We start from the raw sequence: 13,606 nt of genomic DNA on the forward strand, positions 1-13,606 counted from the left end.
GAGCACGCGAGCCGTCTCGTGACTGAGTCACGTAGCCGACTCCAGCCAGTCATCGACTTTATGTAGGCCAGTGAAACTTTGCAGACCGGCTCAGGCCAACACGATCACAAACTCCTCTTTCCTTTTTTTTTTCCCTCGCACACCGTCCCTCTTTTTGCTCCTTCCCTCCCGGCCTCCCTGGACTCATTTGTCACTGTGGCCTGATTGTTTCAGCCTCACACCTTGTTCTCCTTTACTGCCAGCTAACCTTCCTTTTTCCGAGCTTCTGTGACTGCCGCAGATTGGTCCTGTCCTGGACGTCTCCATATTGCCCTCCTCGTGGTTTTTTTGACAGCACCGGCTCTCACTTGACCTTAAAAAAACTCCCATTTTCCCCGCCATACGTTTGAACATCTGTTTCTTTGTCCTCATTATGTTGCTCAAAGTGCAGCTGAGGTGCTCACGGAATCTGATTGCATTCTTAACCATATTTGTGTCTCCATCTTGAGCACAGATGAAGCATTTTTGAAGAGTCACTGTTTGGTCTTAATCCACCCCAAGCTTCCACACAATCTTATCCTAAAATACTACATCAGCAACATGCACTGGGCAATTCCACTCCCTACAATCAGTAAAATTGAAACGGTCTTCAGCACAGTTGGCTTAAATGAGGAATTGAGTTGCACACCTTATTACCTAATAGTATTAAATAGCTGGACTCTTCAAACTGAGTACTTTCTGTTGACCATTCAAGACTTCCTCACAGAGTAAATCCTGCGTTTTAATCACTGTTTTGAATGAGGTTTTTTTCACATGGAGCATCAGTGATTCTTCTTATTGAAACCAGAGAATGCCCGATTTCTTTGGTAAGGTGAAAATCCTGAACAGTTTTGCTACCTCAGTGAAATACGAACCATCATTTGGTAAATTAAATAATTGTCTGGTACACTGCCCATAACAAATTTGATGTTGGCTTTATACCCTCATGCACTGTCACCAAAATACCAAAATATCCACTAATTGTAGTTTGTAGTTAAAAAATAAGTACGGCTTAAATTTCCAGACACATTTCCAGCGTTTTGCTAAATGCTGACCAAAACATCAGCTTTTGAATATAAATCACAAACCGACAAGCTTCATCTGTCTTTCTCTAAATCCACCCCTTGTGAATTCCGTCCTCTCAGAGCAGCACTGCCCTTGAATACTAGCAGGGTTTTTCGATGTTGTTGAAACCTTCAGTCACAAAGTCATCCAGAAAGAGACCGTGTGGGGGGTTTTAAAAAAAGGTTTTTGCTTCAGTTTTGGCATCTCATTCTGATTTCAGGGCACTTTCCCGCAAAAGCATTCTAGGATGAGACTCAGGGGAAGAGCAATGCATGCTGGATAAATTGTACATAGTTTAAAGTAAAGAATACCTCGGAGTGTTTGAAGAAAACACTTTAGGAACTGGCCAGAAGGTGGAGGTGGGCTTGAGCTACTTTACTTGAATCTAAAAACGTGCATGACCTGCTTTTGACCACACTGTCTGGAAAAACATCCTAGTTTCACTCATAAGAAGAATGGTCAGTTTCTTGAAGAGGGGAAATAAAGGATATGGGGGAGTAGCTTCTGCACCCGAGTAAAACACACACTGGATGAAAAGTTGCAATCACTGTCGGACAATCGTTTTGGCTGAAGCACTCTGCCTCCACGGCCTGCTGCTGCTGTAACTGAGACTGAAGCAAAAGCCAGAAAACAAATGGTGAGATGACTGCCTTCAAATACCTTTCAGCAAATAGACCTCGCTTGTTTCTCCACGCTCCCTGCACCGGTGTTCCCTCCCCCTCCTGGACCTCGGGACGTCTTTTATTTGATGTTTTGGACTGTCAGATCTGCAGTCGTCACATTTGGAAGATTTGGGACTAAATGTTCCTGAATATGTCGGGGAATAAAGTAGTTTGTGTTCCCCCCCAAAACCCTGTACTTTGGCAAGAGTCTCAAAGGTGACATGGCTTGTCAGCACCGGAGCTCTCATATGCTGCAGTTGTCGACCTGTATCTGACATCTCCTTGTCACCTGGGTGAAGGCGGGGAAGGAAGTGACAACCGGACCCGAGTCGCTGCTTCTCTCTCTCTCTCTCTCTCTCCTCCTTTTTAAGCACTCGAACTGGGGAGACCGTTTTGTGGAGCGCTGAGATAGCGGGGGCGGCCTCAGAGGAAGCTCATCTGTCAACCAGATAGTAGGTATCAGACTGTGACAATGAGGTGATAAAAAGGTGACAGTGTGGAATCCCTGCCAAAGGCAGACAGCATCCCGCGGCTGGCCATCTGCTGAGGCCGTGCTGTTTTAATAGCCGAGCTGATCTTTAACGGGTCGTGGCAGGTTAGTTTACAGTCTGATGAAGGTGGACTTTGCTGTCACTTTCTATTGAGTGCGAGCAGCACGTCGAGGAAGGAGCGAGTGATTCATGACTCAGCTTAGCTGCTGAGAAGCTGAATCATGGCGCAAGCTTGGTGTTATCTAATGTGTAATTAAAGCTTTTAGTGCATCTGTCCACCATCAGCTGCATGCCTGTTCTGCTGTGATTTCAACTTAAACATCTCTGGCAAAATTTCCAAAATGATTTGTGGAGGTTTCTTCAAATTCAGCTCAGATAATCACAGATGTGGAACAGTTTATTTTTAATATCTATATTCAATACAAGGTTCACCTGATATTGGGTTGAGCTTTTCAGATATTCAATGTAAATACCTAATAAGCCAATCGATCCCTCATTGATGAAGATAAGATGCTGAAGTTCAAACCTGACATGATAATGAGGAAGAAAGATGATTGAATTCATTTTGATTCTGGCGTGGTTGTCGGTTCCAGAGAGTATTTCACAAACTGCTGATCTGCTCGACACAACCATTTCTAGGGTTTATAGAGACGAGTCTGAAAGAGTGAAAATATCCAGTGAGCGGCAGTTCTCCGGGTGAAAATGCCTCACTGATGCCACAGGTCAGAGGAAAATGGACAGACTGATTCGTGACGATAGGGAGGCAACAGGAACTCAAAGGTTCTCTTGTTACAGCTAAATTATGCAAAAGGGCGTCTCTGACGCACTTCACATGTTCGCCTATTAAAGTTAATTTAGTCCGTTTAAAGAATTTATTTTTTGATTCGCTGTTTGTCATGATGGTCGAAGGTAAAGAATAATGTCGTGAAAATCAATTTCAACTTAAACGTGATGATCACAGTGCAGTCACGTCTTTTCAAAGGACACATTATTTCTACAACATTTATATTTTACATGTACCGTTCAAACCTTTCACTCTTCACTGTATCATTTCCTTTCAATATTGCTACATTATGTTTGTTGATCAGTGCTTATTTGTTTTTCCACACTAGTGGTAGTATATTTAGTTAATGGTGTCATTTGTTTTCTGAAAGGCTGTGAAACAAAAAGACAATTCCACTGATCTGAATGCACAAATGTATGTTTTTGGGTCATTTCACTTTGGCTTTGTTCAGATTTTGATAAAAACAGACGCATGGCATATGACTGTATACTATATTGAATTTTCACTCTGGTTTCGTGATATGTGCCATAACACAAAGCTCTCACCAACTCACAACAGAAGCTGCTTCAGTGGTTTTTAGAGAATCGCTCTGGAAAGACGTTAATGTGGACATTTCACCGGTTGGTAAAGGCACACAGCCACAGCCTGGACACGGTAGTTTTATTCTCCGACTTCGTGATAAAGTTCTTAATCCATCGCATTTTTTTGAAAAAGCTGCGTTATTTATTGTGTTGCCTGAATCGCGGTGCGTCTCTCCGCCCGTTATCTGTCCTGTCACCTGAAAGGCCAGGCGGTTTCATCCATTAATCTACGCCACGTTTCAGAAGAGCAAAAAGCAGTCAACACTCCAGCAAATGGGTTTTTTTTTCTTCTCAGGCAGAACCTCCATTCTGCGGATGAGATGTGAATGATTTTCACTCTGTGCCAAACACAGGGGCCCCTGTTCTCACTTATAGAGTGGAAGGAAATTGCGGCTGAATGAGACCAATCAGAAACCCCCCCTGAGTCTTCAGGGCCAAGCTTGGAGACGCAAAAGGAACCTGCAGCTATAAAAAGAAGTAATACCGAGACAGTATCAGTGCTTCTATAATGGAGGAAAACAAAGAATTGGCTCGGTAGCAGGTACATTAAGCTGGGTTTGATAGAAGATATCGCCAAGGCTTTGTTTGTTTTCCCTCCTTTGCAGCGAGTTGACTTGGAGGGACTATTAAGATATCATTCTTCCATAAGAAAGTGCATCTGCTCCTGCAAAAACTGTTTGCTCATTTGTGCAGCGTCTTGTATTTTTGCTCAGCATCTGGGACAGAATTGTGGAGTGGAGTGTTACAAATCTCCACCCCGATCACTGAGAGGCTGTGTTTTAATTTGATGTGCATGATTAGTAAGCCTGATTGACAAAAATGTTTAGTGGACCACAATCGGCCCTCAATTAGGTCACATCGAGCAAAGACGAGCTTCAATCTCATCCTCTCTGTTTGCATGGCCTTTAAAAATGCTGCATGCTGTTTGGCTAATAGTGCATGTTACTCTGACTGAAATGTGCACATTCAGACACAAGCCAGCTCAAGCATGCACCGACATGGGTAGATATGCATTATGCATCAGTCGTAACTCATCCATGTGTTTGTTTTGGTAAGAGTCTATAAAAAAAAAACATGTACAGCATGCTGTCTTCTGATTCTGCACAGATATTACTGATGACCCTGTTTGTCCATGTGTGGCTTCTGCATCAGTTGCGCTCATGCATTGCACTGTGTGTGTGTGTGCATGCAAGTGCATGTTCTGTCTGTGTTCGCTGCGCCTGTGCAAAGTTTTTGCATTTGTCGGTGCAGCTTGAGTTCCCTCCCTGTGCCGCACCTCGACTGAAGGTCTCTGTGTCGCCCCGCTGGCCCCAGGTACTCCTTCCAGGATGAGGAGGACATGTTCATGGTGGTGGATCTCCTGCTGGGAGGAGACCTGCGCTACCACCTGCAGCAGAACGTCCAGTTCAGCGAGGACGCCGTCAAACTCTACCTGTGTGAGATGACGCTGGCGCTGGACTACCTGCAGAGCCAGCACATCATCCACAGGTACGGCTCTTTCAGCACCGGTCGAGCTCTTTAACGGCTGCCTACTTCAAAGAGACAAACATAACTGTCTAACAAGGAGCAGGACATCTCTAAAAACACCATTGAAATTGCATATTTTATACCTTTTTGTGAATAAGTTTAATGTTTGTATAATTTCATATATTTTCAAATTGATGTAATTTTTATAAAACGACTTTCCACCTAGAAAGAGCTGTAGGTCATCTGGTGGGAGACAAAGCGCGGTGTGAGAATCATCATATAGATTGGGATTATCACAGTTCTTCACTGAAATTTAAAAGTTATGAGACTGTAGAACAATAAAGCAGCAATGAAGGTGTCGATTTGAGGAAAACGTCTGTGATCAATGCTAGATTCTAAACATTTGTCAGTAAAAGGAAATGTAGAACGAGGACTCTCCATTTATCTCAGAACTCTGGATTACGGGCTTATTTCAGAGATGTGACAGGAGAACTTAACATGGATGCATACAGCATGACAGTGCTTTAAAGATGTTTTCATAGTACTTGCTATTGTGTTTTTTGTAATAATTTCCAATGACTTGTGCATGTAGTTCTGTCATGGTGGGGCCATTACAATGTTCTTGTGAATGATATATAGTTGTATAACAGCTTTGGATATATCCATACTCTCCTCCACCTGTCTCCAATGAGACCTTCGCCTCTCCAGGTCCGTTTTTAGAATACAGTGTCATCTGCAAACGTGGTGATCCGACTTCCTGGCCTCACCTGTTATCTGCTCCTCAACTTCTACAAACGAGAAAGGTCTCAGAGCTGCTCCTTGATGTTACTTTACCTTTACCCTGAATTTAGCTACAAAACGTTGCAGAGGAGGATCACATGCCCTCCCATTGTATTCATCACAGAGATTCATAAAGCAACGGACAGGCTGAATCCCGAAATAGATCCATTAAAAAGTTATCATCCTCTGCACTCACCTATGAAATACACCAGTGTCGTCCCGTTGCATCATTGCTACACTTCAAAGCCTACATCTTTTTTCTGTAACAGAAAAAAAAAAAACACTGAAGATCAGCTCAAGGTTTGTAAGTTTTTTATAAAAAGTTGTGCTTCTTGTTGCTCTTCCTCTCCAACCTGAAATTCTCATTGGTTACTTGTGTCTTCCGTCATCTGCAATTCTCGACAGAACTCAACCACCAGGAAGACTTTAAGTGTTTCCTTGCTTCCAGATTTGCACAAGTGCGTTATCTCTGTTTGGTACCAGGGGGAATATGGCAGTAATCTGGTGTTTTCTTGTTGTGTAAGCATTCTATTAGGCCCACAAAGTCAGCGTGTCTTTCTAACTGGTGTTACATGCAGTTCTTCAGACCAGAAACATGACTCAAGTGTCTGAGTGTGGCCTTTTCCTCTTGCCCTCACCTCCATCACGTCCTGTTGACTAATCTCACCTACTTCCACTTTGACCTCCCGCTTTAGTCCTGTCAGCTGACACCACATTATTCTTCCAGAGGAGCAGTGTGTCCTACAGCTCCCCGAAGAGGACAGTGGAAACAGTTTCACTGTGGAGTACAATTTACGCTTCACATATATCAGCCATAGCATGAATACCTGATATTGTGTTGTTGACACCAAGAGGTTATCAGCAGATTATTTGTGAAGTAGAGGATTTTTCAAAATAGTTGGGACAGGGACATGTTTGCTGCTGTACTTCCAACAGCTCTGCTTAAGCAGTTGAAAGCTGAAAACCGAAGGTGTGTCAAATCTCTCCAATCATTGACCGGTCTGGATGTCACACAGGTCAGGTTTGGTACATTGACTCTTTTATGCTAAATATTTGCAGAATGACCTGCAGGTAAAAAACAAGTAGTATAGTCTGGATGGAGGCACATTATACCTCCAAACTTGCATTTTTCAGTATTAAGGTATCATTTGCAGATGCACGAGTACTTTAATGCTTGGTGCAGCATGCTGGTTTTTAAAATTACAGATGAAAACAAGCTGCATGACTCCGCTTTCCTTCGGAATTGAAGATACTTTAAGCACCATTTCACCAAAAATGTTCTAATTTGATTTTATCGGACTGTGGGATCATTTTATTTGCCTCCTCTATTTCAGATGTGCCTCTTTTTCAAAAGGAGGACATTTCTTCATCTTGTTTAGAGGAGAATGTGTTTGTATTTTCTTTGCACAAGCTGAGTTTCAACACATTGTTGCACACAGTGTTGCACTATGTTTACAGAGGACAGTGAAGTCCTGCTTTTTTAAAGCAATGCTGCCTGTGGACCTTCCATGGTTACCGTATAACAAATCTTTTTTTTTTTTTTTTTGTCCCCTGCGTCTCTCTAGTCTGTGTCTCATGATATTCTGCAGTCACCATGATGAAATGTTTAAGTTCTTGACAATTCTATCACATTAAATCATTGCTTCATTTCACAAAATGACAAACGCATATGATTGGTTTTGCCAGTCACCACATAAACTCAAGCTTTACTTTTGTCAGCGTCGTTTATCTTAAAAATCTTAAAGTCACATTGATGTTCCTTTGTGTCTTCAGAGGCCTCGGAGAATTACTTCACACAAACAATTTCACGCCCTTGTTTTCAGTGACAATTACTTTACATATCTAATACAGCACACACACACACACACGCAGGTTTTCCCATTATTGTTCCCATCCATCATCTTCTAGCAGGGTGGACTCTCTGTCCGAGGCGCTTTGTCCAAACCTGCTGAGCGCAGCAGGAAGTGTGTGTGCAGTCCAGAGTAAAGTGAGAGAGCTGGGTCCCTGCAGACTGCAGATTTAGTGCCACAGATGGCTGAAAAACTGTTTGAACCTCGTTCAGAAACCTTATTTGGGTTACCTTCCAGCCTTCAAACAGCAGTGTGTGTGTGTGTTTTGAGTATGTTGCGGGGACCATACCTTTGTTTTGCAGACATATTATGAGGACCTGCTGCAAAAACAGGTTTTGACTGTAGGAAACTTTACATTTTGTTACAGATGTTTGGATAAGATTGGGGTGATTATTGAATGTTTTTGATGTAGTGGAAACATAATAGTCTTCTGTTTGTCCTGCCATGCTGATAGAAAATGATTTATACAATTTCAATTCAATTCAAAATTTTCAGCACCACGGACAGCGACAGACAATTGAAAGGAATCGATGCAGACGCTGTGAGAAAGGACGGACAAAATAAGATGTAGCTCCAAACAGGATATTACCTTTTCTTTTTTCTTATCTCTGTTTGGTCTGCTCTGATTTTTAATTACATATGTTGTGTCTATTATGAAAAAAATGATAAAATCAGAAAAGCTAAAGTGGAAAAAACGTGTTATTTACATGGAATTCATAATTCATAATCTTTTGGGGTAGATTCTAAGTGGATAAGTTGTGCAGAAGCACAAAAGAGGCTCATTACTCCTGAAAATGTGTCAGACATTATGAATGGGAGCAGATCAGGGATAATGACACAAAGAGTCTGGCAAGAGGTACACTGCTTTAAACTCCTCACTGTTATTTCCAGTTGACTCTATATATAAAATGAAATATCGATCTGAAACATTTTATCTAGACCGGCGGTGAGCAATGAATTAGGATTATTAGGAATGTTGTTATGGACTGTATTGCTCTGCATTGATCGAGTTGTATCTGTTTGCATGTTTCACTGATGAAGGTCAGTGAAAATGAAATCTTTCAACATAGTTAAAGACATAATGTAGCAACTCATAATGTGATCATTTCCAATACCATTATCATTCAGTTCATTTTGAATGTAAAGAAGTAAAGCAATGTATTAATTTGCTAATAATGTAATACAAAAAGGCAAAAAATCTTCAATGAATGAGGATTTTTTTTGCACAAGACCCACAACAAATATTTTATTTGCTAGAAATGCAGTCATAATTATGTAATATTGGCTGCTTCGGTTACATTTTAAAAGAATAATATCTTTTAATGTAATATAATATAATAATAGAATTAGAATATAATGTAATTACAATAATCACTCAAATATTCTAATACACTATTAGCAAGTTTAGTACATTTTAAATGAACAAAGTTACAACATTCATTGCTATTAAACGTGCCAACAACTATTCTCTGAAACAAAAAAGCTGCAGAGCTGGCACTTTCTTGCATTATGCTAACTTTTTTTTTTTTTTTGAGTTTCATGGTTCGATATCCACACAATATTTCCCCTGGATTACAGAAGTCAGGCATCGACTTCAGTTGAGTCACTGCCGTTCAGATCTCATACCAGCCAAGCAAAGTCTGTATTTTACGACCTCTCAGCACCTTCCAGTGGAGCTGATGTGTTCAGTCTGCGCCTGCTGCCCACACACACCGGTAACACACACTACAAACCTCATGGTTGAAGCAGCAGCCTGACTCTTTCACAAATCTGCTGACTTGCAATTTTATCGAGACTTAAGCATCCTTTCTCACGTTGGTGCATCGAATCGAACGAAGCCCAGCCCGGAGTTCGGAGGAGATAACTTTTGCACAGGGAATCAGCTGCTCTGGCTCCTTCCCGGGCTTAAACCTCCACCTACCGAGCACCTCCATCCTTCAGACACCCTAATCTGCTCAAAACCACGGGATTAAAAAACATGCACAAGTAGCATTTTTGCGGCTCGCTTTCTCTCCTGGCTGCGCGGTGAAAGCCAGAGATCGCACGAGAGGCTGGGAGATGATGACCGCAGCCTTACTGATGTGTATCTGCTGCTATTTTTAGGCACATGTGGGGAATCTGCATATGAGCACAACGACACCTCGGAGTGGAGTCTGACAGTAACAACAGACAAGAACCCAAGTGAAAAAAAAAAAAAAAAAAAAAAAAACAATTAAAATGTCTTACACTTTTACAGATAAAAATAGATTTCCATTCTACAAACATACACACAGATAGATGTGCATCTGCGTGTCTTGCTCTGCAGATTTCCAGATTCTCCTGACGGGTAATTTCATTGTGTCACTCCTTCGCTTTACAACATGACAGGTAGCTTTATTTTTTCCCTCTTTCCTCCTTCATCTCCTCCTCTACATGACAGAGACGTCCACATTTCCAAACCGCTGTTAGAAACAGGTGACAGATGCTCCCTCCTCTTGACTCTGGGGTTTTTTTTGTTTTTTTTTTCTCCTCTGACATGTGTGTGTCTGCTCCCGGAGCCATAATCCAATCCCCGGGTATCCGCCGCCTCCCCCAGCGCCACCATTTTTATTCCACCCTATAAGTTTTTGACAGGAGAATACTATACAATTATTTTGTTGCACCAACTGAAAGACGAAGGGTCTCCGGTCTCCTAGCAACAGTAAGCTGCCACCGTGCCCGAGGAGGTAAAATTAGTCCTGTGAGTAGAAGACGAAGAAGGGGAAGTACAACCGAAGAGTCCCTTTTCTTCCCCCCTCTTTTCTCTCCTCTTCCTCATTTCCTCCTCCTCCTCCTCCTCCTCCTCGCACCACGTCGCTTCATTTATCTTCTGGTGTGAAAGACTCAGCTTGTTAGATCACCCCACGCCACGCTGCAGAATAAGACTCCACTCTACGTGCAGTTTTCATGTCAGACTGCTGCTTCTCGTGCTTCCCGCAAAACAAATTAAGCGAGTTCTTCCCTTCAAACGACGTCGCCGTGCGGCGGCCGGTTCTCCTCCTGTGAACATCCATGTGTGTTTTGTACTACTGGGTAAATCCTCACCTCCTCCTCCTCCTCCTCATCATCATCATCTTCCTCCTCCACACTCCACCAAGAGTTTTGGCAGATGATATTAGCATCAAGTTAACGTTGCGTAGCCGCAGCGAGGGCAGGCGTCCTGCGGGGCGTGTCGACGCTCTCTGCGGGCCGCGAGTGTTCTCCACACCAGTGTGATGTGCAGCGTAATTAAATAAGCTGTGTGCGCTCTGCTAATTGCCTGTGGAGCGCTGGAAGAGATGGGAACTGTTGTGTGTGTGTGTGTGTGTGTGTGTGTGTGTGTGTCCATGCCCGGTGTAATGAGCATGTGCAGACAAAACCTTGTGGTGGACTTCAGGGACGAACCTGCAGAAGCCTCCTGGGAAGGTCGACCGGCTGCGCTCACCATGTGAAATACAGGGGAGAAGGGAGATACCACCTGCTTGTTCTCTCCAAAACACACACACACACACGCACCAACGTGCAATTCACACATGCCCCAGTCTTCAGAAACCACAGGTTTTTCACATTTACACACACTGAGCACCAAACCACCAAATACCAACGCAGAGAAAATCATCACATCCAATGTGTGAGCTTTTCAAAGTGTGTCGGAGAACCAGCCGGAAACACATCTGTCCTCCCTCCTCTCACTCTGCACATCGTCTTGGCTCATTGAAAGTAGAGATGTTTGGTTAAATGCCATATTTCCCTCAAAGTAACGGCTGTTTTTATTCATATCTGATGCTTCTTTGTAGACGCTGTGCAAACGTCATGATTGCTTTTTTTTCCTGTATTTGTCACCATGAGAATGTGTTTTAATGTTTTGCGTCTTGTATGTTGGTCCTATCATGGACTGGTGTCTTGTTTAGGCTGAATGCTTGCAATCACCCATAAATGGCTGGGATCTACACTAGTTTGTTTCAACAGAAAAAAAAAAAAGAAGAAAATGCACAAAATGTTTATTTTAAGATTTGGTATGAGACTCTTTTCTCCAATGCATGTCTCTTTTTTGTCTTTTTTAGAGATGTCAAGCCTGACAACATCTTATTGGATGAGCAAGGTGAGGAGATGAGCCAGTGACTCTTTATGTATCTGAATATACAGTTCATGAAACACATGGGCTGATCCAGCAGAGCTCAGATTGTCTCATCCCTGCTGTTCAGTGACAGAAACCGTCTTACCATCAAAATGCTTTCATGCTGGAACCGTAATGAGGCTGATTTCACGGACGCAGGACAAAAACGACACAACTGTTTGAAAAGTGTGGCAATTAAAGCTTTAGAAACAAAGTAAACATTGTGACAAATGCGAGACACAAAAAAATGACCCTTTTGGGCGACTAATGAGTCACGACAGGACGCAGGTGAGCGGGCGCAGGAATGTTTGACTGACACATGAAATAATGAGGCCACATCGATCCGGTGCACCCAAACACTCCCCACAAAGGCGTGTGTTTGAAAAGTTTTGATGGATTCCTTTGTCTGAAAGTTCATTTTGTGTTTCTTAGGTCACGCTCACCTGACGGACTTCAACATAGCAACGATAATAAAGGACGGGGAACGAGCAACAGCCTTGGCTGGAACAAAGCCCTACATGGGTAACTTTGCTTTTCACAGGAGAAGTGACATCTGGCTTTATTTCAAACTGTGCTGAAAACCTGAGAATCATACTGATACTCTGGGTTATCTTATTATCGAGCTAAAACACAAAATGATATGTAGCTCTTCCAGTTAAATCCCAAATGTCATAGGATAATGGCCTCTGTTGAGGTTTATGAGTAGTGGATTTAAACAGTTATGGCGTCTGGTAGGCCAAATTCTGTACTTTGCTAAATCAGTGAAAGTGAAAACTAACTTATGAGTGAAATTATTGGATTAACACACGTTTCATTAAGAGCGTTTACTCTTGTCCTGGCTTTCCTGCTGTGTGTTGGAGTTTCATTTGTATGGCATTGTCTGAGTCCGGTTCTCTCCAGGATTCGATCACTTCCTTCCTCTGACCGAAACTCCATTGAGTTTCATTAAAAGTTCTGACTCTGCACTCCCGTTCTTCACTGACATCCGATGAGTTTCATGTTATATGAAAGAACCAGCTTCTAAATGTAACTTGTCGTTCGTCACACACTGCTCCATCAAACTCTAAAAAGAATCCAGATTGTCAGTTTTCATTCATCCGGCTGACAGACGAGACACCAACACACTCTCCAGTCTGATCATTAAGCATCTAAACTCTTCGGCTGTCTGTTTCGTTATCTTAAATGTTTAAATTTGCCTCGAGCAGAGGCGTTTTAGTTGATTTGAGCAAACATTCTCTGGCATTGTTGTCGAAAACAACTTTCGGCGAGATGTAACAAAGCGCCCAGAATTAATCGCGAGCGTGTGAAAACCTTCGAGTGGGGAAGCGATCCAAATGAGATGATGAAGGTGCCAGACTTGGATATGTGCTCGCTTTTCTGAATACTCTTGTGAGAATGAAATCACGGAAATGACAGATGTTATGTTTATTTGTGAAAATGCGAAGCGAATGTCCCTTTGTGTTTTGTGATTAGGAAGTGAAAACGAGCCGTTTTTTGCTGGCATTCAGCAGAAAAAGGTTCCTTTACTCTCTCACTCAGCTTCCAGAGGCTGTAGTTAGAAAAGCTTTTCATGCTCCACAGAGTGTGTGTGTGTGTGTGTGTGTGTGTGTGTGTGTGTCTTGCTGTGCTTTCAGCCCCAGAGATCTTCCAGTCTTTTGTAAGTGGAGGGACGGGCTACGCCTTTGAAGTGGACTGGTGGTCACTTGGGGTGACGGTCTTCGAAGTGCTGCGCGGATGGGTGAGGCGGGACGGCGGCTCCCTCTTATTTAATTCTTCCTCGTCTCTTTCTCGCGT

The 13,606-nt window shown here is 42.7% G+C and overlaps 1 protein-coding gene across 1 annotated transcript in view; it reads left to right on the plus strand.

Moving 5' to 3' along the window:
* Nucleotides 1-13,606, plus strand: part of stk32c (serine/threonine kinase 32C) — an 88,373-nt gene that overhangs the window by 62,838 nt on the left and 11,929 nt on the right. The window contains exons 4-7 of the mRNA XM_030106189.1: nt 4,916-5,089; nt 11,760-11,797; nt 12,245-12,334; nt 13,447-13,550. Of these exons, the coding sequence (XP_029962049.1) occupies nt 4,916-5,089; nt 11,760-11,797; nt 12,245-12,334; nt 13,447-13,550 (406 nt within the window). The remainder of the gene's footprint in view (nt 1-4,915; nt 5,090-11,759; nt 11,798-12,244; nt 12,335-13,446; nt 13,551-13,606) is intronic.

Source organism: Salarias fasciatus, chromosome 13 (genome assembly GCF_902148845.1).
Source record: "Salarias fasciatus chromosome 13, fSalaFa1.1, whole genome shotgun sequence".
NCBI lineage: Eukaryota > Metazoa > Chordata > Actinopteri > Blenniiformes > Blenniidae > Salarias > Salarias fasciatus.